The 26138-nt window shown below is 39.8% G+C and overlaps 1 protein-coding gene across 1 annotated transcript in view; it reads left to right on the forward strand.

Annotated features, from left to right (window-relative positions):
- The window catches only part of LOC149253695 (benzyl alcohol O-benzoyltransferase-like), a 40683-nt gene extending 24838 nt beyond the window's left edge, over positions 1-15845 (forward strand). Inside the window, exon 2 of the mRNA XM_089454571.1 lies at positions 15336-15845. Within this exon, the coding sequence (XP_089310697.1) occupies positions 15336-15845 (510 nt within the window). The remainder of the gene's footprint in view (positions 1-15335) is intronic.
- Positions 15846-26138: the final 10293 nt, after the last annotated feature.

Below are 26138 nucleotides of genomic sequence, written 5' to 3' on the forward strand. Positions count from 1 at the left end.
CATGACCAAAAAGTAATACTCTTCATCTTCTAAGTTATATAATAAACAAGTGAAAGGGAGCAAGACATGAAGAGGAAATTCCTACCCTTGCTTTGTCAGGAAAGAGCTAAGAGACTACTAGCAGTAGGTAGCCAAATTTGATTAGTGAGGGTACATGCCAGATACAAAGAAGGATTAATGCAAAGGAGTGTACTAACTATATACATATCATTAAACATATTTCATCCCACATAGGATGCCTTGCATCGTGCCTGGTTAGTCGTAAGATCATGTTGGTCACAACCTCTGTAGCTTAAATAAACAAGTGGTATTTCTCTTCATCTTCTAAGCTATGTAATAAACAAGTGAAAGGGAGCAAGACACATACAGGAAACAATGGAATGACTTTCAGTTCTTGCAACCATGCATTTCATTGAAGACAGAATGATACAACAACGATAAGCAAACTTTTTAAGCTACAATAAGAGGTGTATTTCAAAATATGTGCTTTGTTTTGCACACCTAGCCTCCAAAGGGTTATGCATCAGATGGAGTCTTCATGCGGTCCCGACATTCTATCATACCTTGGGTTCCTTGGTCTACTTATTTTTATCCTCAGCTCCTTGAGAGTCATCTATCATGTCATCTTTCTTCGTGGCCCCTGAGAGACATAATTGTGTATTTTCAGCGAGAAGTGACCGTTGAGGAATGAGGCCCTGGGAGGAAACATTTACAAATTTTTAGCTGGATGAAAGGCACTACTATTGGATGAGGTTGTGGGAGGACACATCTATGCAATTTCAGGATGCAAGGCAGACTGGGTAGTCAAGGGAAAAAATTTCACAGTTTCTGGAGACATTGGGTTCGGGTTGAGGGAAGGACATTGGAGGAAACCACTCCACAGTTTTGAATGCTAAGGGAGGTTGGGATTTGTGTGCGTTGCACAATTCCAATAGGCAAGGGAGAATCTTGAGGGTTACGTATGTGAAGTGCGCAGTTCAGGAAAGTTGGTTGAGGCTAGGTTGATAAGGATACTCCGAAATTTGGCTAAGTGTGGGAGCAGTGGAACTGATGTGAACAATGATAAAACTTGACTACGATCACACACTTGAAAACTTAGTGATACAACATAAACCATCTAGAACATATAACACATACTTCGCTTAATGAAACAACGTTTGTGGCATCTTACGACAAGTGTGGCTCCGATGATAGACTTTGGGATGATGATATATTATGTGAAATGAGTTTGAAACATGTCTATGTGGCGAGGACAACCCATTCTCATAAATATATCCGCTTGAATCAAAACAAACCTCCCTTTGCATGACAAGCGATAACCCACATGCCCAAAGATGACAGATTCTATGTAAAAATAAAAGCATGAATGACTCTTAAGATCGAAAAGGGGAGATTGAGATCATGATCAAATTACAAATAAGTGACTAAGGAAAGATTGATCACAATATCCATATTAGGCTCCAAAATTTAAGTGCATGCCAAAATTTTCGAGGGTGTTGCAGCCGCTACAATTGAGACTTCACCTTCTTGGTAGCTTCTTTTTCAACCAGTGCCTTGAGTTCTACGAACTTGGAGAATGTCTCATCTTTCTTCCACATGAAAAATATCCAACACTTAGGTGAGAAGTCATCAATAAAAATGACAAAATATTTGTGTCTAACAGTGTAGATTGTCGAGAAAGGTCCATAAACATCATAGTGGATCCTTTCTAGGACTGCATGTGCTTTGTTGTCCTCATCATGGAATGTGGATTTTATGTACTTTTGTAATGTACATCCTTTGCATATATCCTATTGCTTAAGTGCTCCTTTACATATATCTATTGCTTAAGTGCTGCTACCCACTTTATGTGCTAGAGTTCCCTGTAAGATCTGGTTGATCATGTTAATTAAGATCTGAGAGTCCCCTTCAATTATGAGTGGGAGGAATCTATTGTTCTGAGCCAGGAGAAGTCCTTGCCAAATTCCTTCTAACTCGACTGAGTTGTTTGTATCCCAACCTATTTACCCCATGAATGTTTGGAGAACATTGCCCTTGTGATTTCTAAATATTCCCCCAAATCCTGCTTTACCTAGATTTCCCTTTGACGCTCCATCAAAGTTGAGCAGTACCATGTGTGGTGGGGGTGGAGTCCATTTGTCAGGTGTATCTCCAGAGGGAGGGATTTTCCTTAGGTGTACCGGCTCATGGTTCCACTGAAGGTTCCAGTTCAGCCATATATTTTGTTCCTGTGGTGTGGATGGGAAATCATCATCAAGCCATGTTTGGAGCATCAAGGTTTCTCGTATGTTTTGACATATATTGATCCATAGAACTTCTATGGGAGAGGAATGGTCTTTGATGATGCGGCTATTTCTCTCTTTCCAGATTGTCCACGTGAGGAACCCTGGTATTAGCTTCCATAAGGTGTTTAAGATTTTGCTTTTATAAGGGTGAGGTGCCCAAGAATGAATAGTGCTAGCTGAATTCTCCTTATTTCGTCCATCTCTTTGACATCTGAAGCTAATCTTCTCCCAAAGTCGGGTTGCTAACAGACATGAGTTTAGGAGATGTCCGGGTTAAAGCGCTCGATCCATCCTCTTAGGTATAGCCCTGTTGCGTTGAAGAAATATGGTCCTCCATCCAATACCCTGTTTCGGTCCTCCAGACAATTGAAAATGGCAGTAAAGAAGCCCTTAGGCCCTAACTGCAGTGTTATGTGCCCTTTTGGCTTCCATTTGGCTACGATCCAGCGGTGCAAAGCTTTCTCCGTTGGCTAAAGGCCTATGAAATTTCCTATCAAAGCATGATCCCTCATAAACTGGATCTGAGTGTTGATATGTTGACTTGGGAGATTGATTTTGGGTCTGTCAACTGCTACCGACTTGCAGGTGTTTGACGTCACTCGTGGTTCTTCATTTGTGTTGTTATTTGTTGGCGTATTTTCATTCTATGTTGTTGTATCTTCTGGATGGTCCATCCTGACATTTTCAGTCTGTCGCAGGCCGTTTTCTGTATCAGCGGGGGGAGGCATCATGTCCTCCCCCTGAGGGGGTTCCATTGCGCAATAGTTGTTCTTTATTGTGCTGTAGCTGCCTAATGGCTGAAGGTTAATGGCAGAACAACGTAGTCTGTGAAGGTCTGCCAGTTCTAGAGTAGCATCAAACCCTAAGCGCTTTGCTCTCCATTTTTTTTTTTTTGACATAAATAGTTAGTTTTTATTTAAAATTCGGCAAATCAGCTGCCGAGGACTTTAACACTGAAACCTTGTATTTCCTTGTTACAGTCGACGGGGAAAGAAGATTTGGCTTTTGAATAGTCCACTGAATGAGTTACAATGTGAATGCAGATAGAGGCTTGAAAAATAACTTGAATTGGTTTTATAATGGTGCCTTAAAATTCTGCTGCTTTTGCTTTCCGTGACGTAGCTCTGCTTCCTAGCTTGTAGAGAGAAGATCCAACGCGCCGAAGTGCCAGATCATCCCAAGAATCACTGTGTTTTCTTTTTGAAATGTCTGGCAGAGTGTTATATAGTGTTCAAGAATGCCAAGAGCGGTAAATTGGCCTTTAAGAGGCCCCCGTGAACTCCCCAGCACCTACCCAGACACAACAGTGAGTTCCAACGACGAACAGAGATCGCAAATGCCACGGTTGCACTCTGAATTTTCCCTTGTGGATGAGTCCGCGTTTCCTAACAGCAGCCAGCTCAAAATGGTACGGTCCCGATGTCTGGAGAATCTGAATCAGCGAAATGCTCAAAGGAGCAGAGGCTCAGACAACTCCAAAATTAAGGAATGTTGCAATCCGATTCAACATAATTTACAAACAGAGATCTCCTGCTCCTGAGAGAGCCTAGGTTGGCTACCAAGTCCGCCTGTGAGTTTAACTTCCTCAGAACATGATAGAAGGAGATTTTGTGGAACTTGGGCAATAGTAGTCTGATTTTTTTGAGGATGGGGGCTAACTGCACCTGAGAAGGGATCTTTTTTTGGAGAGACAGAACGGGGATAACTTGGCCCAGTTTCTTAGCAGGTCCTGAATATTTCGTGGAAGCTCTATTTTGTCAGGTCCTAACATTAGGAAACCCTTCCAATCTTCTTGAGCAAAGGGGCACAATAAGAACAGGTGGTTAGCCATTTCTTCATCCAATGCACAAAGAGGGCACCTGGAGGGACCTTCCATTCCACGCTTCCTCAGGTTATCTCTAGTGAGGATACTTTTATGCACCAGAGTCCAACAAAAGAAGTCAATTTTGGGGAGAGCAGGAAAAGACCAAATAAATTTCCATTGAGTTGGCTCTGGGGGGATGCTAGGGACAACCATCATACTTTTGTAACCTTCTGCTGTTGAGTAAGAGCCTGAAAGAGAACCCCACCCTCTTTTGTCCTTAGAAGAGGCCTTTAAGGGAGATTTTCCTTGGAGAAAATCCAACAATAAATTGGCTTCAACATCCAGCCCATGAGGGACCTCCCCCAAATTCAAACCATCCCATAGATTTTCTGCATCATTTGTCCAATTGGAGATGTCCCAAAGGGTTTCTAGATTGCTGGCCTGAAGCCAAGCTCTGATATTTTCCAGTTCTGCCATCTGATTCAAGGGCTGGCCTCCAAGAATAGGTGTCCATCTCATGCTATCAGAAACAAGGCTCCCTATGAAATGTGGTATGGCCACATTCCTTCAGTGAGGCATCTCAGGGTTTTTGGTTCCTCCTGTTATGCCTTGATACCTAAGGAACATATAAAAAACTTGGTGCAAGGAGTTACAAATGTATCTTCTTTGGATACTCATACCTCCAAAGAATACCATCTCTATGATAAAGTGAATAAGAAGTTTATAATATCTAGAGATGTGATCTTTCTTGAGTCTTCCAAGATTGACAATGTTGTTGAGTGGCAGCGTAATCGTTTGGATAGATTTGAACATGCAAAGTATTTTCAAGAGTTTTATAGTGAGATTCTACATCTCCTTCTCTTAGCTCTATACTTTCTATGAAGAGCCTTGAATAAATCAGGTTGAAGGAAATTCCTTCCCTTGCTTTGTCAGGAAAGAGCTAAGAGACTGCTGGCAGCAGGTAGCCAAATCTGACAAGTAGTGAGGGTACATGTAAGATACAAAGCAATGATTAATGCAAAGGAGTGTACTGACTATATACATATCATCAAACATATTTCATCCCACTTAGGATTCCTTGCATCATGCCTGGTTAGTCATAAGATCATGTTGGTCACAACCTTCGTAACTTAAATAAACAAATGGTAATACTCTTCATCTTCTAAGTTATGTAATAAACAAGTGAAAGGGAGCAAGACATTAAGAGGAAACACACGGAATGACTTTCAGTTCTTTCAACCATGCATGTCATTGAAGACAGAATGATTCGACAATGATAAGAAACATTTTAAGCTACACTAAGAGGTGTATTTCAAAAGATGTGCTTTGTTTTCCATACCTAGCCTCCAAAGGGTTATGCATCAGATGGATTCTTCATGCGGTACTGATATTCTCTCATACCTTTGGTTTCTCGGTCTTCTTATTTTTCTCCTTAGCTCCTTGAGAGTCATCTATCATGTCATCATTCTTCATGGCCCCTGAGAGACATAATTGTGTATTTTCAGCGGGCAATGACTGTTGCGGGAGTAGCATCATTAATATAGTTGGTTTACACTTGGCACCACTGCACTAGGTGTTTGCTTGCTATTTTTTGCTCTTTTTCTCCTATCATCACTGTTTAGTCATTAAGGTCATCATTGTCTTGACATCATTGTGCCCCCTAGGAATTTGTCACAGAGAATTTGAGGCCTTCACCCTCAGTTTCTATTAGGACATATTACTCCTCCTCGTCAAGTTAAAGTACATCTTCTGAGTCCTCCATTGAGTCCTCATTGTGACTCTAGTTCTACTGATTCTTCCAATTCTTCCTTTCATTCCGCATCTTCTCAATGTTATACCATCACCATGTCAAGCACCAATGCAGGTGTGGGAAACCAAGGTGGTAACCCAAGTACTAACTAGGGTAACCCCATGAGCGTAACCTTCACTAATATGGGCACTGCTACTCCATTGCCTCCTTTTATGGCTAGTTTGAGTCTCCCTAATTAAGCCAACTCATCAATGACCCCATTCTTCATGACCCAAATTGGCCAGTTATGCCTACCAAGATTCCTTTCGACATCCCCAATTTTGAAGGTAATCCTAGAGAAGATCCCACAAATCATGTTCACTCATTCCATATGTGGTGTTCATCCAATTCTATCATATAAGACTCCATTTGTCATCGCCTTTTCTACTGCACTCTTACTGGAGCTACTGCTAAGTGGTATGTCGATCAAACCAGATCCACTCATTCCACTTTTGTGACTCTTGCCAAAGATTTTATAGCCTATTTCAAGTTACCTTTCTGTTATGACACTAGTAACAAAATTTTCACTTCTTTTCGTCAAACTTTTTCCATTGGCCTATTTGATCATGTTCAAGAATGACATAGAAGGAGGAGCATATGTAAAGCTCCTGAATTCTAAGACTGTGTCTATATGGATTGGTACCTTAAGTCTCTTTTGGCCCCCATTGCTAAAGAAGTCAATTCTCACTTCCCTTAATCTGAGGAATATTCAAACCTTTTTTATAAAGAAATAAGTTTTTTTTCTCTAGAAAACATACAGTTTGAGGTTAAAAAACTTGTAAAGGGAAAATTTAAGAACATCAAAAGCTACCAAACAAAAATCTTAAAAATTGCTTTGCATGTCCTTTTTTATTTAACAATCAAGCAAGACTTCCCTAAACCCTGGACTCAAAGCTTTATTGTACCTACTTTTAAAAGTGGGGATTGTAGAAATTAATGTGCAAATTCTAATTGCTCATGAAATTTTCTAAATCACAAGACTAGAAGCTACTCTACTGATCTGCAAAAGTAAATTCACGATCGAGAACTCATATCATCAACACGCATCACAATTCAACAAACATACACAGAGATTTATCTAAGGAAAAGCAACTTGCCCTGAGAGACAAACAGTTCCCCATCTCCTTTCCATACTTCCAACCCAAGGAGATTACACACAATAGTTGTGAGCTGTGTCTGTGTACCTGTTGAAGGCTCGAAATTATCTGCCTCAACATTATAAGGGAGACCACCTAGCCAGGAACTTAAAGCAGCTCATTTTCCATTGAAATGGTGGTTCTAACTGGTTAAACTAGGTCCAATTACCTTCTTTCTATCGCTAATGGCTTAAAGTATGCCTTTTACTTACCAATAGAGAAGAGACGTCAAATCAACGTTCTTACTGATCACACAAGAAAGTGATCCTTAAGCTGATTTGGGGCTCAGCCAAGCCACAACTAAATTTTGCCCCTTTTATAAGAGGACTTCTAGGAATGTAGAATTAAATCTAAATGCAAGCAAAATGAAAGAAATCCTAAGCCTATCTATAGCAAGTCCCGATAGTGATCTGTAATAGCTCTTCGAATGGCTTCATGAGTCCTTTGTCTATCACCTTCTGCATCTAGGGTGGAGCTAACATTATTCCCTATCTTTCTGGCTGTTGTTTGCTTGTGAAAAAAAACTGAGTTCTTGTCAACCCCTTGTAACCATAATTGTCTCGACTTGAGCCTCCATTTTGTTTCCTCTTCTCTGTTAACTCGGTATAACTGTAAGTAGAGTTCATTTTCCTATTGTTTTTTCTCTTGGGAAAGGCCATTATCCTCTATTGGTCTTTGGATACTCTCCAGATTGTTCTTAATTTCTTTTTTTACCTTCTCTGGTTGTTGGTACTTTGTTTTAGCCCATTCTTTGATGGCTTTTTTTTTCCGTATTTTTGTTTCCCAAATGAAACCGGGAGAGCCTTCCACGTGTTGGATCTAAGAGCTGTAAACAATTTCTGCAAATGCTGGTATATCATTCCAGAGAGAACTGTATCTGAATGGAATGGGCCCAAGTGGCCTATGATTTTCCAGCATTAGAGTTATTGGGAAGTGGTCAGAGGCAGAGCATGTTAGAATGTTAGCATATTTGATGGAGAAAGCAAAGAGAAGTTTAATATTGATGAGAATTCTGTCCAACTGCTCCATGATGTTACCAACACCCATCCTGTGGTTGTTCCAGGTGTTGCATCGGTTTTTTGGAGGGACATCCATAAGATCATGCTCCTGCATGATATTTTCCAACTGTATTCTATATGGATCAGGCATAAAACTACCTCCCCTTTTCTCATTGGCGTGGAGGATTAAATTAAAGTCACCTCCTAGAATAATTTTAGTGTTCTCTTTTGCGTCTAGACTATCTTTTAGATCATGCCAACAACTATCCTTATCTCTGCAGTGATTCAGAACATAGATGTTGTAGATGATAATGGCTTGCTGATCTGCTTTATTTTCCAGAGTTGTTTTGATCCAGTGTTGATTTATTGTTTCTGAAATATAGTTCCATATACCTTGATTCCAAATTGTTGTTATTCCTCCTGAGGCTCCTCTTGCCTCACTAATGCTTCCTCCATACTGTCTCTGCTACTCAATGACTTTATTCATTTCCTTGTGGTTTTGTTTTGTTTCTTGTAACATAATAATTCCTGGCGTCTAAGAAATGATAAGATCCCTTAGGGCTGCTACCTTAGAGGGGTGCCCAAGTCCCCTGATGTTCCAAGATAATATTTTCATAATTGGATATGCGGTATGCTGGGAGGTGCTTGCCCCCCTTGGTCCTTGTTGATTGCGTTTTTGTCATGCTGCCCCAGGATATAAGTTTCTATGGGTGTCTGCGTTCCCATTGCTATGTCCTTTTGTGCGTTCTCATCCCTATGCTGCTTAGCAAATTTCTCGCCTGGGCCAGGATTCTTGGAGGGTTCACTAGAACCCCCGTGATCTTTAGATGAGATTCTCGTGATTTTTTTGAGGGGAGGATCAAGAAGAGGCTGAGAGGAAATAGTAAGAGGCAATGAGGATTTGATAGTGTCTTGGCATTGGCTTTCAGGGAGAGGGGGCTCCTGGGGATCAGGAGGAGAGTGGGGGGATGAGGGTTCTTCTTCCTCCAAATATTTGAAGGGGTTTGATGTAGAGGGTAATGGCTGAGTCAAGATGGGAGGGGAGGAGAAGGATGCAGCTTGGATTTCTAGGGGAGGCTTTGGTTTTGGGCCATACTGTTTGGCGTTTGCTTTCTTTTTTTTGACTTGTTCCCATGTGTCTTCACTGGCTTCAACATTTTCATTCATTTCATTTTCTTTTAGTTTACTACACCTATTAGCAGAATGACCATATTCATGGCATACCTTACATTTGAACGGGATTTTTTGGTAGTCCAGCTGCTGAATATGGGTCCATTGGTCCACTTTGATCTTGATTGCTTCCGAAAGGCCCTTTCCTAAGTTGGATGGATTGTTTATCTCAAATACATTGAGATTGGTTAAATTCAGCTTATCGGGTTCATGAGGGTAGGAGAGGGAGGCGAAATAGAGATCGGAAGCTTAATAGTCATCCAGAAGGCAAATATATGCCTGCATGTAAAGGTAAAGGGACTTATTGATACGGGCTTTATTGACTCTTTAACTAACTATGACTATGACTCGACCCTATTGGGTTTATTACATAAATAAAGGGGTTAGGGTTGGACCCTAACACGTAGGGTCAGATCATTAACTAATATGTATAGAGTTATACATAAAATCCACCCCTAAGAATCATCCTTTCATATTTGAAAGTATTTTTCTCGAAAACCCTGTGACATCCCCAACCATGGTTCTCTCGTAAAAGACATTGTATACATGTTTACAAAAATTAAATATTAAAAAGGGATCTGAGTAAAGGACATATATTAAAGAGTTGAGAGGGGGTTGCTTTCTTGGGATGTCAATGGGTTTCTTGTGCAGAAATCTAAATTATTTTTGGTACACTCATTAAACAAATAGCTGGTGAGCCTTAATGGACTAGTCAAGAAATTAATTTGGGTTGGAAGGAAGTAGGCAGACCATGTTTCCTTGAGAAACATTTACAAGGAAAGAAGAACTAAATTAATGAAGTTGTTTCTGCTAGTAGAAATGAAAAAAATCAATCCCAACACAGAAGAGAAGATAACAAATAAATGAGAGGGGTTCAATCTCATTTTTTAGATACACCCTCTCTCATTCAATCAGGAAGAGACAGAATTATCCACTCACTCATTCAACATATAAGATTCAAAATTGAACAAGAAGAGGGAGGAATGGCAATAAACTATGTTTTTGGTTTGAAATATTGGTGAACAGGTGGTTGTCCTTGGTGAGGAACAATGCCTCTCGAGTCCCTGTAAAGCCATAGGATGGAGATGACTTTCTCTGGATTCCCTCAGTGGTGTAGATGGAGGATTGTGTCCTTTGATTCCTAGATGGAGAGACTCTCAAAACTTCCTGCTATTGATTTACATTGGGCTCTGGATTCCCTTAAGTGAGTGGAACCACTATGTTTTGTTTAAGGGTGGATATTTACTCTCAAGATTCCCTTGCTATGTTTTGAGTGAAGGTATTGGGAATTTCAAATCCCTGTGTTTCCATTTGATTGCTGAGTGGCTGGTGGGTGTAGGAGGGAGGTCCTCTAGAGTCCCTGTTTCAACTGAAAGTTGGTGTTTTATCCTTGAACCAAGCCCCTCATTCTCTAAAATCTGGCTCAAGGATGATAGTTGCAAGTGACCTTAGCTATAATTGGCTAAGGTTGGGTGGAGAGTCCTCATCCCAAACTCAATTTCCCAAAGCATCATGAGATAAGTGCTCTGATGCATTGCAACACCATTAATCATGTGTTACACTCTTGGATTGAAATCACTTGTATATGAGAAATGAATATGTATTGTCTTCTCAACTGAATGGTACTCATGATTGTGCTGAACATGGTATACTTCTTCTATAATTTAAATTATTATACCTTTGAAATATGTGATAGTACCATTTCTAAACATGACTAATTAACCTGCTAAGAAAAAGGTTAAAGAACTGGAAATAGTACCTATACAACTAAACCAGATTATCACATAATAAACAATAAAATGGTGCACAGAGTAAAGGCATATCAATTTCCCATAGGAACCAAATTTCTACCATCATAGTATTTAGTATACGAATCCTTTTATTACAGAATAACAGTTACATCGAAGACAAATTGTTGACATGGTCTTTGCATACATATAAATGGATGTACATGCGTTTATAAGGCATGAGTTGATGCCAAGGATGTCATCCTCTTTAAAACATATTAACTATCGACATTAGATTAGAGGCTCTAGTAGCCTTGCATTTTCAATAGTCATGGAGGTCTTCGCCAAGCTTCATAGTGCTTCTAGTTATGGAATTACAACCCTGAGGGTATGCCTTGGCCCATAGATCATTGAGGAGTGTTGATCTCCTCAAGCCCCTTTTCGTATTTTACAACTTCAGTGGGCTTTGGAAGATAAGTTTGATCGTAAGCTCAAGAGGGGTAGAACTAGTAAGGGATAACGACCCATAGAGGCCATGAAAAAATGTTGGTGTGGATGTCCTAGATTGCAGAACCTATGAAACAAATGAAAAAATGAACCCATGCTTAAAGGGCCAAGTTGGCGCAAAGAATTGCAACAAAGTGGACCGACATATAAATTAATTAGACATGTTGATTCCCTTGGTAGGAGGAAAGACCTAGACATGGAGGATTCTAATTAGCACGCTCATATCACACCATATTATGATTGGGAAAGGGAAGGGTGACTTTACCAAAACAGGCACCCTAGACCATCCCTCATGGACCAATCAGTGGCAAGGTGGGCGAAGATAAGGCCCACAACCCACATGTTGCGACACCCCTCCCTTGTGACATCACCGGGAAGGGAAGTGGGGGTGGAACAATTCTCTTGATCCATTGGATCTGATAGAGGAGACGAGGGCTACTCAATGTGGGGGGTAGAGCCATGAGCTTGAACCCTGATTGCACTGATCCCTGCTAGAATTATTGGTCGTTCAAGTTGCATCGACACAACACATGGAACAAGGCATCGATGAACAAGAACCGTCAAATTAGCGGGGAGATAGTTGGTAGTGAATAGTGACATGGTGTGAAAAGTGATGTGACAATCATAAATATTATTTGTATGTTGATAAATAAATGTTTAGATAAATACACACACACACACACACACCCATTTTCCTATGCAAAAATAAAATAATGAATACTATCAAACCAATATCCCACTCCTCTAGTTGAACCAGAGGGGTTGGATTTTCAGTAACAACCCGTTCCACTGGAGAAAAGGGTAGGATGGGGTTGCATAAGTGGTATTGGAACATCTAGGTTCAACACTTGGACTGGATCATTATGAGCAAGTGATGATTTTTAGAAATTACCTAAGCGAGATGTTAGGTGTTAAAAGATAGTCTAAATAAATTAATAACATACCTAAATGGGAATTATTCACTATGTGACATGTTGGAACAACAAAAAGTTTAGCAATCAACATGACTAAACATATTTCTAGTTGTAATAAATTATGAATTTGGCTGGCCTGCAAACTTTAGATGGTAAATTGGTATAGTTATGTGCTAATATGGTTATTTTGTTGTAGGTATATTGTTATGGCAACTCTATAAGGGTAGGAACCTATATATAATTGGTTATTTATTTTAATGATTATGCAATAACAACTTAAATTACTTGAATTGTAATTGATGCATGTGAGATATTGAACATCATGAGTATGTTAATTTGGTTTCCTTGTTACAGCAGGGATTACCATGGCAACTCCATGAGCATCAAATTCATGGCCATAACTATGTATTTATTTATCTATTTTCATTGTCTAATAGCGTGTGTGATTGAAAACACATCATAAGTAGCATAAGACAAAGCCAAAGTAGAAATGAGGACTGGAATGGTCCAGTATAGTTCTTAGTAGTCTCATTATGGAAGTGAAGAGGTAAGGGTCAATGAAGAGGAAATATCAGTTAACCAAGGGGTAGGGATTCACTCTTTAGATTGGATGGATACCCTAAGAAGCCTAAGGGCTAAAGTTAGAAGCCTCAAGGAAGATAATAAGAGGCTAGTGAGAGCTGAAGAGAAGTAAGCTAAGATAAATGCAATCATTATGAAAAGTCTTTTAGATTTGTAGAGGTAGAGGCAATCCAAGATGAGGGTCAGTTATAGAGATAGAAGGAGCCCTCAGAGATGAGAGGAGTCTACCAATGAGGCAGATGGTGGAAGTTCTAGGAAGAGGATTAAGCCTGAAAGCTAGGACACCTTGAAGAGAGATGCACCAATGAGCACCCCAAGAGGAGGAGCCAACATTGATGTGCATCATGCTAAAAAACCATCTAGTTCTACTACTAGGAGGAACTATCATTGTTCTAATCATCACCATCATCATCATCATCCAGGAAGAAAGGAAAATGATTACACACCTAAGGAGTTTAAGAAAGCCAAGCCACTCACATTTGATGGGGATATGACGAAGGTAGAGGATGAAAAATCTTGGTTGTTGGGCATGAAGAAGTTTTTTAGAATACATAACTATTCTAAAAATATGAAAGCTAGAGTTGCCACCTACAACTTGAATGGAAAAACAAATATCTGGTGGGAAGATCTGAAGAATGTTAGAGTGATTGTTGAGAGGGAGTTGACTTGGACAAAATTTGAAAAGTTATTCACAAAGCAATATCTTTCTGAACACTATTATGATGGAAATGAAAATTAAGGAGTTCTATGAACTCAAGATGGGGCCATTATTAGATGAGGAATACATCACGAAGTTCCTATGGCTATTGAGGTATGTACCATATCTCAATCATGAGAAAGAAAAGATTCAAAGGTTCATTAGTGGCTTTCATGTGGCATTCAAAGATAAAATTAAGTTTCTGGAACCACTAAATTTGAAGGATGCCATAAAAACGCTGAAGCACTATTATGAGCAAGAAAAACGTAGGCCAGAGATCGAGGGAAAATGGTAGGAAAAGGACAATGCCAGAAATAAGAGAAATTAGCCCAAGAAAAACTCAAAAGGTAGGGAAGGTAAGCAACCAACCCCTGTAAACCAATTTCAACAAAAAATATAACGTTGTTCTTAAGGAAAATGTGCAAAAACTAGCACTAGAGTAGACCAAGTTTGAGGGATGAGAGCCACTAAAATGTTGGATTTCTGGTGAACATCATAGAAGAAGGGATTATCCACATCAGCAAAACGTTGGCCCAAAGATCTATAGTGCTCAAGAAGCTTGGACAATAGGTGATATAGCTCAGAACATGCCGAGAGTTTATGTAGTAGTGGACAACTACCAAGAAGACCAGTAGACATCCATTATTAAGAGGGAAGGTAAGTTGCATGACCAAGTTATTTCTATTTTAGTTGATCTAGGTTCTAGTTATAGTTATGTCAACCTAAATATTGTTGGTATATGAAATCTACTTAGGGAATTGAATGAAGATCCATGGTTGGTTCAGTTAGTAACTAGAACAAAAAGGAAAATTTGTCATTAGGTAAGGTCGTGTGTATTTGAGCCTAGTGGCATGCCTATGAAATCTCACTTGAATGTATTTCCATTGGTTGCATATGGCGTACTATTGGGCACAGACTGATTACCTCCATGCCCAAAGATGACACATTCTATGTAAAGATAAAAGCATAAACATGGGTTTGATCTAAAGTGATCATTGTATTAAATATAAAGTTTTGTCTTAAAATATTTTTGTCTCAAAATGCTTTTGTCTTAAATACAAAGTTTTGTCTTAAACTAATTTTGTCTTAAATTGTTTTTGTCTTAAAATAATTTTGTCTTAAATTGTTTTTGTCTTAAAATAATTTTGTCTTAAACTATTTTTTTCTTTAAATTTTTGTCTCAAACTACTTTTGTCTTAAATATAAAGTTTTGTCTCAAAATATTTTCGTCTTAAACTATTTTTGTCTTAAATATAAAGTTTTGTCTTAAAATATTTTTGTCTCAAACTACTTTTGTCTTAAAATATTTTTGTCTTAAACTATTTTTGTCTTAAACATAACGTTTTTGTCTTAAAATATTTTTGTCTCAACCTATTTTTATCTTAAACCTTATATTTGAGACAAATCAATTAATATTAATTTTTAATGTAAAATAAAAACTGAGTTTTTGAGACAAAAGACTTTTTTTGAGACAAAAGTCTCAAAAAAATGTCTCAAAAACTTGGTGTAGTAGTGTCAGTTCGTATAAGCTTACATTAGTTATAAAAGTTCCCTTGGTGTAGTAGTGTCAGTTCGTATAAGCTTGCATTAGTTATAAAAGTGCGCTTGGTGTAGTAGTGTCAGTTTGTATAACCTTGCATTAGTTATCTTGCATGGTGGCATTGACTGCTATTTCTTGCAGCTGAAATTGTGTTTTCTGACCGTACTGCTTATCATAATGTTTCAGGTAACGCGCCTGAGATGCGGAGGGTTCATACTCACCATGGCTGTGAATCATACCGTTACTGACGCATTTGGCTTCGTTCAGTTCATGACCGCTCTTGCCGAAATGGCGAAGGGCGCGACAAGGCCTTCTGTTCTTCCGGTCTGGGGAAGAGAAAGGCTCCGCCCGCGGACAGATCCCACTGTTAAGTTCCCGCTCTACGAATACGATCAAATAGAAGACAAATATGGACAGATGGTGCCCGCTAACGAGCTGATCCACAATTCATTCTTCTTCGGACACGAGCAAATCGAGTCGCTGAAGAGACAAGCCGTAGGGCAAGGCAAGTGCTCAAGCTTTGAAGCTCTATCGGCATTTTTGTGGCGCCTGAGAACGAAGGTTGTCCGAATGCCCGCGGAGCAGGAAGTTCGGTTCATATTCCCCGTGAATGCCCGGATGAAAACCGACCCGCCACTTCCTGAAGGGTTCTACGGGAATGGGATAAGCCTTGCATGCGCGAAGACGACCGCGTGAGAGCTATTAACCAAACCGCTGTCTTTCATTGTCAGACTAATAAACGAGGAAAAAATGGTTGTGAACGACGACTACGTGCGATCGGCGATAGATCTGATGGAATTGAGAGGGCGACCTCACTTTACAGTGGTGGGCTCCTTCTTCGTTTCTGACGTTACCAACATGGGCTTCAAAGATGTGGATTTCGGTTGGGGGAAGGCAGCCTATGGAGGACTTGCAATAAGGGGAGTGGGTGTAGTGCCAGGCATCATCAGCTTATTTATCGCTGTTCATAATACAAGCGGTGTGGAGGGAGTATTGTTTCCCATTTGCTTGACCTCTGCTGCCATGCGACGATTTGAAGCAGGAATCGGTGATGCGATGGAGCACACTCCCCCTTTTCCACGTTCCCATCTCTAAAATATGTGTTTTGCAGATAAGATTTCTAGGTCAGTTGTGTCACAATTCAATATTTCCATTACCAAGTTGGGTTGGATATGTTGGGTAATGTTGTAGCTATGTTGGTGTACATGCACTTAGACTAGCTGTGTTGGTGTACATGCACTTAGACTAGCTGTGTTGGTGTACATGCACCTAGATTAGCTCCAGTTAACTTATTGCTTGCATGGGGCACATGTACACATTAACATAAGATAAAGCACACTTAGCTTTAGCTAGCTTTAGTTATTGCATGTACAACTAAGCTTAACTTAGTTGCTTTTATGTATTTATTCTAAAACTAATATTGTAGAATCAATTTTCATTCTTTTCTCAATTCTTGCTCGCTTCCTTCCTTCTCTTGCAAGCTTGTTTATTGTTTTGCAGATCTAGATCTGTGTATCTCAAAAATCTTACATGGTATCAAAGCACAGGGATTTGTAATCAGTGCACAAGAAATTTTATTTGCAGGTTCAGAAGATTGAAGCAACAACAAAGAATGGAGTCTAAATTGGAGTTTCCACAATCGGCAATTCTCACTCCATATAATTATTTCGAATGGAAGCCAAAGATTCAACTTCATCTCAGAAGTAGAGGCTTATTTCGAATAACCATGGAAACGGAAGTTGAACCAACATCGACAATGGAGAAAACAAGATATTTCAATCGCATGGACGAGGCCTTCGGCATCCTATGTTTATCTATTTCTCTGGAACTGCTATTTCATGTTGAATCATGTTCAACTCCAAATGAAGTATGGAAAATTTTGGAAGGATGGTTTGGAAAACAGGATGAAATGCAAGGTCACATTCTCGAAAATGAGTTAAACTCATTAGATCCGAGAAACTTTGAGAACATTCAAGATTTTTTCACAAGGTATAAAGCCTTGTTGGTTCAGCTGAAAGGATGCGGGATCGACAAATCCAAGCAAGAAAATCAGTTGATTCTTTCCATTTTATCAAAACTTGGTCCAGAGTATGCAGTATTCGTCTCTACATTCCACATAGTCAGATCTGCAACTGGTGCAGCTTGGAAGATGCCCTCACTGGATTCTTTTATTCAGTCTTTGATGCATGAGCAAGATAAGCTCATCAAAATGGGCACACTTAGAAATTCCAAAGCGCATGCACTTACTGTGCATGCAAAAGGAAAGGCAAATTCCAAATACCATCAGAAAGGAAAAGGGAAGAAGGATCCTGATCCAAGAAAGGGAGGACATCCCAAACCCCCTGATGGATCATCTGGATCAAAGGAAAGGAAAGGAACGAAAGGGCAATCAATGTGCAATTATTGCCACCGTGGTTTTCATCCTGAATCTGCATGCATGAAGAATACTATAGATCTTATGGCGCAGACACTCCAGCAACACAATCTTGGAGACCACATTCCTGAGAATGCTAAGAAGAAGTCTAGAGAAAAAGCACCAGATCCAAAAGGTAATGGGCATGCTTTGATTGCTCTTCATTCTGCACCACAAGAATGGATCATTGATTCAGGAGCTTCACATCATATGGCTTCTTCAAAGGAATCCTTTTCTTCTCTACATGCATACTCAGGTCCTCCCATTCTCATGGGGGATAATTCTGCAGTTGCAGCAACTGGACAAGGAAGAGTGCAATTCAAAGATGGAAGTTTTGAAAATGTCTTGCATATTCCAAGGCTTTCTGTGAATCTTCTCTTAGTGTATCAGATGACACACACAGGCAGCGGAAGGAAAGTGGAATTTACCCCAGATTCCGTGAGCATTTATGACATGCAAACCAATTTGAAGATTGCATCTGGCAAGGTAAATGATCAATCTCGTCTGTATACATTTTCTGATTTTGTTCCTCAATCAGATTCTATTTTACTACTTACGCATGCAAATGAAGAAAGTAGGATTTGGCACGAGAGATTTGGGCACTTGAATTTCAGATATATGCCAGAACTTAGTAAGCAAGGGATGGTCAAAGGATTGCCAACCATTGAATTTTCAGATGGTGTTTGTAATGGAAGTGCTCTTGGAAAGCATCCACAAGAAAAATTCGAGAAGGGGCATGCATGGAGAGCCTCTTCACCTTTGGAACTTGTACACAGTGATCTCATGGGTCCATTTCCGGTGCTTTCAATGAGCAAAGCAAGATATGTGTTGTCATTTATAGATGATTACACGAGATTCACTTGGGTTTAGTTCTTGAAACTCAAGTCTGACGTTTTTCAACATCTAAAGATTTTCAAAGCGCATGCGGAAAATCAGTCTGGAAAATGCATCAAAATACTCCGCACAGATAATGGGACAGAATATGTCAACAAAGATATCAAGAATCTTTGTGATGAAGCAGGCATACAGTTCCTTACACTCCACAGCAAAATGGCGTGGCTGAAAGGAAAAATCGATCTTTGAAAGAGATGGCCAATTGCATGTTGCATGCAAGATCTCTTCCGTCGAAATTGTGGGCCGAAGCTATTAATTGTGCCTCATACATCCAGAACAGATCTCCTCATAAATCTGTTACTAGAAAAACACCTTTTGAGGCTTGGACTGGCATGCAACCTGAAGTTAGTCATTTCCGCATTTTTGGATCTCGAGCATGGGCCCGCATTCCTCCAGAGAAGAGAAAGGCTTTGGAGCCTCAAAGCAAAGCATGCATGTTTGTTGGATATTCTGATGAATTCAAAGGGTACAGATTACTTGATATCCACACTGAAGAGCTCTTTATTGAAAGGAGTGTAAAGTTTGACGAAGATATTTCGCATGCACCAGTAGATGAACTTGTTACCAAATTTTCATCACCACTCATTGATGAGTATGCAGATGAAACTTCAGACCAACATTCTGATGAAGATGAGTCTTTTCCTATGACCCGTGTTAGACCACCAGTTATTGAACATCGAGATCATACTTCTGCATGTAGTTCGGAAGATTCTCGACCACCTTCAACACAAAAATGGCGCAGCATGAGTGATATCCTTGATGATCCTGCCTCTATCCCTCTGTTTGAGGAAGATCTGCAAGCACTCTTAGCTATGGAGCCATCCATGCCCATGCATGCTTATATGATGCATGGATCTGATCCACAAACTTATGCAGAAGCAAATGGGCATCCTGAATGGGAAGCCGCCATGGATGAGGAATATAACTCTCTCATTGAGAACCAGACTTGGGATTTGGTTCCGCTACCTTCAAATCGCAAACTTGTGAGATGCAAGTGGGTTTACCGGACCAAGAAAGCATCAAATGGCCAAGTTAGTCGATATAAGGCGCGATTGGTAGCAAAAGGTTTTCAGCAAGTACATGGTGTTGACTATGATGAGACTTTTGCTCCAGTGGCAAAAATGGATTCCATTCGGCTAGCTCTCTCCATTGCAGCAGCAAGAGGATGGGAGGTGCATCATATGGATGTGAAGAATGCCTTTCTTCATGGTGATCTCGAGGAGGAAATCTACATGGAGTAGCCACCGGGATACATGCAGAATTCATCTCTGGTATGCAAACTAAAGAAGTCTCTCTATGGCCTCAAGCAGGCACCTAGAGCATGGTATGCAAAGATGGATTCTTATTTGCTATCTCAAAATTTTGTACGTTGCAAATCTGATTCCAATGTTTATTTTCTGAAGAAAATTGACTCCTTGTTGATCATAGTACTCTACGTAGATGATCTTTTGATAACGGGTAGTTCAGCTTCTGTCATTACTAACATCAAAACTGCATTGCATAAGCGGTTTTCTATGACAGACATGGGCTTGCTAAATTTCTTCCTTGGACTAGAGATCCATCAGCGTGATTCTGGCATTACCATTTCTCAACCAAAATATGCCAGAGATCTTTTGGCATGATTTCACATGAGTGACTGCAAGCCAGCAGCCACAACTTTCTTATCAAGGATAAATCTTGAGAATGGCAAAGACACACCATTGGTTGATTGCACATTGTATCGCCAGCTTGTGGGAAGTCTTCTTTATCTCACTCACTCCCGACCTGATCTCTCCTATGCTGTCGGAGCAGTTTCTAGATACATGCAGGAGCCACATGAGTTACACTGGAATGCTGCAAAGCACATCCTTCGATATGTCCAGGGGACAATCACCTATGGGATTCATTATTGTTGGCATTATGATGCATGTGTTGTACTTGATGGCAACCCTCTCATAGAAGATCATCTCACTTGTATACATTCAGATGAATCCATAGAAGAGATATCAGATATGACAAAATACATGGATGTAGGATAGTTCAAAGGGATCAGATGATAGTTCACAAGTAAGCTTTGCCATCAAGTCCAAAGGGGGAGATTGTTGGCATTATGGCTAAAGTGTTGTCCTTGATGGCAACTCATGGATCACAGTACAACAGGTCAGTAGCAGAGATTGATGATTAGCTCACAAATAATGAAGAAAATAAGAGGTACGCAGGTACACCGTATAAAAGCTGCGGTCCCACAGGAATATCATAGATAAAGTGCGTACATACCCGCAGGTACACCATGTAAAAGGTGCGGACCTTAGTTCACGCACTTTCTTGCAGTGAAAAAGTATTCTCACGTGGGAATCCAATGGTGGACCATAGTATTTAGCCCGACGTATTTGATCCTATGGTTTGGTCAGTGGTATTGTTTTATATTATTATTATTACTATTGAGCCCCATGTTTTTGGGCCTCTTGTTTTGGTTATCTATGGTATTGATCCATGATTTTAGGAAGAGCTTGCCTATATAAAGCAAAGGAGATCATTTGGCTAGACACTTGTGAAATTAGAAGATCTTAAGAGAAGTTAAATCTGAAATTCTTGTAATCGGTTTGTGAGAGAGAGTTGAATCCATATCAAAAGGAGAAAATGTCATCATCACGCTTGAAGATATGGAGGAAAAAGGAAGTACAGTCAGAAAAAGGCAGCACAGCACAACGTACAGACATACCAGAATTAGAGGGAGCTGAAAGTACAAAACTTCAGTGTCCTGAATCTCATATGCAAACTCCATAAAGGGAAGTCGCGTATATACGCGAGTTGGATACTGCACAATCACGTATATGATTGTTTGAAGAAAGGCAGTAGGAAGTGAATCTATGAAGTATGATCTCTCGAGCACAAGATCGGATCTGGGAATCTGACTGTCAGTGGCACAGAGGAGGACTGTTAATTGGGTTCTAATCAGAGGTATGCAGATCATTCACTGTGAAAGTGCGGGCGTACGCAGCGAAGCAAAAGTCCCAGTGTGGAGGTACGCGGCGTGATAGAGGTTCAGGTGCGGAAGCACAGTAAAATTACGCGGTACGAAAGAAGCCGCAGTGTGTAGCTACGCGGCTCAATTGAAGGCACAGGTGCGTGGGTACGCACTGTAGTAGAAGGCTCTCTGCGGGAATACGCAGAAACACAGAAAGTCAAGTGCGGGGATACGCAGAGGAGCGGAAGGTGAAGTGCGGAGCCACGCAGGCCATATAATGAGAAACTGCGGATCTGTCTTTTATTGTTGATAAGATCTGACAGATGGCACCAGTTTAGGGGGAGCATATGTTTTTAATGCATTGTTGGCATTATGGTTAATAGTCCTTGGTGACGATGCTTATGATTCATCTTGCTATAGTTATGAGTTGTTCACATGGCTCTTGGATCAGATTTGTGATTGATTCTCTAATGGTGCTTGCATGGAGTCTTTATTGTTCTTGGCACATATATGGATGAGGATTGTTGGCTGGATTCATGGTCGACTATTCAAAGTTGCATTGATGGAGACTTGATGATGATAGGATGATTGATGCATACTTGGTTCATAATGGCTATGATGTTTCTCACTCATGATAAAATGATAATTCTGAATGAGTTGATGCAGACATACCTTGATGATTCATGCACCAATGCAAGTTGCTGGTCTAGTTACTATTGATACTATGCAGCAGATCATACAGTGTTGTTACTGATGTTTGTCTTGATCTTCGGTCTCTGTTATAGATGTCAAGTATATCATTGTAGTCATTTGATGAGATCTCTTCAGGTCATGTAACGGCCTATGTTGGTATCCTTTTATGTTATCATATGTAAACTTTTGGTATATCACCATTGTGATGGGAGATAGATGTATGTATGAGTCTTTGGTGATAGGAAGGTCTTTTATGATATATAGAGTCATGTTCTTCTTGTAGAACATCTTTTTGGAGACCTTGCTTACAGTCAGGGGGAGCTTGAGCATGAACAGCACTATATAGCAGAACAGACATTTCAGCTTGTTCTCAGAAAGAACATGATCAGATTGGTGCACCATGGCATATACAAAGGGGGAGCTCATTCAGAGACTTCAACAGATCTAGTTTATAGTCAAGAGGAGCATGTTCTTAGGGGGAGCAAAACCCTTTGCCCTTGATGTCAAAGGGGGAGAGTGATTTGGTGTTGTTGCCATCAAGTCCAAAGGGGGAGATTGTTGGCATTATGATGCATGTGTTGTACTTGATGGCAACCCTCTCAGAGAAGATCATATCACTTGTATACATTCAGATGAATCCACAGAAGAGATATCAGATATGACAGAATACATGGATGTAGGACAGTTCAAAGGGATCAGATGACAGTTCACAAGTAAGCTTTGCCATCAAGTCCAAACGGGGAGATTGTTGGCATTATGGCTAAAGTGTTGTCCTTGATGGCAACTCATGGATCACAGTACAACAGGTCAGTAGCAGAGATTGATGATTAGCTCACAAATAATGAAGAAAATAAGAGGTACGCAGGTACACCGTACAAAAGCTGCGGACCCGCAGGAATATCATAGATAAAGTGCGTACATACCCGCAGGTACACCATGTAAAAGGTGCGAACCCTAGTTCACGCACTTTCATGCAGTGAAAAAGTATTCTCACGTGGGAATCCAATGGTGGACCATAGTATTTAGCCCGACGTATTTGATCCTATGGTTTGGTCAGTGGTATTGTTTTATATTATTATTATTACTATTGAGCCCCATGTTTTTGGGCCTCTTGTTTTGGTTATCTATGGTATTGATTCATGATTTTAGGAAGAGCTTGCCTATATAAAGCAAATGAGATCATTTGGCTAGACACTTGTGAAATTAGAAGATCTTAAGAGAAGCTAAATCTGAAATTCTTGTAATCGGTTTGTGAGAGAGAGTTGAATCAATATCAAGGAGAAACATGAGAATTACAAGTCGGATCTACTAATGGGTTGATATCTCCTCGGCGCATGTTCAGATCTGTAGATCTGACAGTCTGGGTTATTCTTGAAGTATTGAAATTATCTATACCCGCAGGACCGCAAGTATAGTGAAGGAAAAGTGCGTAGGTACGCAGGCCCAGAAGCACTGTAGGTGCGGAGGTTCGCAGTCCCAAAATTGCAGAAGATGCGGAGGGGCGCAGGCATTCCATTAGACACAGAGCGCAGGTACGCAGGAAGTCTGTGAGGCACAGTGCGTGGGTACACAGGAAAGCAGTTGGAAACAGTGCGTATGTACGCAGGTGATCTATGGGTGAAGCTGCGGACTTTTCATGAAATCTATTTAGCTGCCCCTGTTTATTATTGTTGTGTTCTGGGTTTTGAAGTGATGTCTGGTTTCTGGTATTATGTTCTGATAACAACAGTGATTGATTGAATGATTATGATTAGCTTCAGTATTGATAGATGAATGGATCAGGTTCATAATGACTTATCCTTATATGATCTAGTGGACTAGATCTGGTTGATAACTCTCATTGTATATGTATTGATCTGGTGATTGGGTGATTCAGAAGGTTGTTGAGCTTCAATGTTGTTGTTGGGTCCAGTATGAAAATTGGATGAAATGTGGCCTTTCAGATTATGTGTTGTGCTTCAGTGTATCCAGTATGAAAATTGATGAAACGTGGTACCTGGAGGAGAGAAGATTGTAGGCCAGCACCTACGTACTAGTATCTAAGCTAGTACAAGAGCTAAAGGAAATCTTTGGAGCATTGTAGCAGGTAGCAGCCTGCGTACTAGTAAATGGATCGGCTAGTACAAGAGAAAAGGGGGTTGTAGCTCCCGTACTGGTATAAGACTGCACCAGTACAAAATATTGTAAAAGGATTTTCTTATTAAGAAGAAGATTGAGATGACTTGCAGCAGGTGGTTTTCTCCCGCATTGGGTTTCCACCTTATATCATGATGTTCATGTGTGTGCCTTATGTGTGATGATCTATTCTATGTTACTGCATCTGTTAACTGATAATATGGTTGATAATGTTCTAATGCACTCATTGAAGATCAATTAACTTAATCATAAGAAGTTGTGGAAGTAGAATATATGAATCAGAGTTTGGAAATGAAAAAGTTTTATTAATGTGATAATACTGATTCACACCCCCCTCTCAGTATTATTTCCAACAATTATGCAGCCAATTGTTCTTTGAATCTCATCGGGTTCACAGATTCAGACTGGGCTGGCGACACCATTGATCACAAGTCTACTTCCAGTTATGTACTTAGTTTGGGATCCGGCCCAATTTGTTGGTCAAGTAAGAAGCAGGCTGCCATTGCTTTATCATCAACAGAGGTCGAGTATAGAGGAGCAGTCAATGCCACTATTCAGGCAATTTGGCTACAACATTTCCTATTTGAGCTTGGGATTAGTGTCCATCATCCAACTGTCATCTGGTGCGATAATCAAAGTACGCTAAAGTTTTGCAGAGATGCAGTGCAGCGGCAGCGTACCAAACACATCGAGATCCACATGCACTTCATTAGAGAACTCATTCATGATGGGATCATCGATCTTCAGTACTGTCCTAGTTCCGAGCAGATTGCTGACATCTTCACCAAGACTTTCACTGAGCAGAAGTTTCGATTCCTACGAGATCGTCTCGGGGTGAAGGACACGACTGCCTAGCAGTTGTCTTTTCTCTACTTTTGCATTATATTTTGAGGGGGGGTTTTCTTCCCACTGGGTTTTCCCTCTTTCCTCCTTTTTATGCATTGTATATGGGTACCTAAAATGGCCATGTTGCCGGGACTCATTCATTTTGCATCACACTCACCTAAGTTATGCTTAAGGGGGGGGTGTTGGTGTACATGCACTTAGAATAGCTGTGTTGGTGTACATGCACCTAGATTAGCTCCAGTTAACTTATTGCTTGCATGGGGCACATGTACACATTAACATAAGATAAAGCACACTTAGCTTTAGTTAGCTTTAGTTATTGCATGTACAACTAAGCTTAACTTAGTTGCTTTTATGTATTTATTCTAAAACTAATATTGTAGAATCAATTTTCATTCTTTTCTCAATTCTTGCTCGCTTCCTTCCTTCTCTTGCAAGCTTGTTTATTGTTTTGCAGATCTAGATCTGTGTATCTCAAAAATCTTACAAGCTATTCGCTTACATTGCGTTGTTTGTGTAAGGTTTGAGCTGTTCTAGGTTTTATCGTGTTAAGTGTCATTGGAATGGTTTATTAAGTGTCGTTTGAATGATTTGATGCCAAATTGTTACAAGCTTGGGCAGGTTAGGTTTGGCTTGAATGGTTTGTATAAATTTATTATATTGAGTACTCTTCATACTACCTTGTGTTAATTAAGTGGCATATTCGTACTTTAGTAATTTATTTTCTATTTTAAAAATAATAATATTTAAATAGTATATTTATAATTTATGGATTTTTTTTTATTTTTTTATAATTATAAATATTTATGTTGCCATTCCAATTATTATTATTATAGAATATTGAAGCATAATGTCTAAAAAAGACTTAATGTTTGAAAGGTGTGAAAAGTGAAGCATAATATCCAAAAAGACAAAAAAGACTTCATGATTGAAAAGTGAAAATATAGGTGAGTGAGGATTATTATTATAGAATATTGAAGCATAATGTCTAAAAAGGACTTAATGTTTGAAAAGTGTGAAGAGTGAAGCATAATATCTAAAAAAGACTTAATGTTTGAAA

The sequence above is a fragment of the Pinus tabuliformis genome, chromosome 7 (assembly GCF_031772625.1).
Source record: "Pinus tabuliformis cultivar Carrire ecotype Pingquan chromosome 7, CPIR1, whole genome shotgun sequence".
Classification (NCBI taxonomy): Eukaryota; Viridiplantae; Streptophyta; class Pinopsida; order Pinales; family Pinaceae; genus Pinus; species Pinus tabuliformis.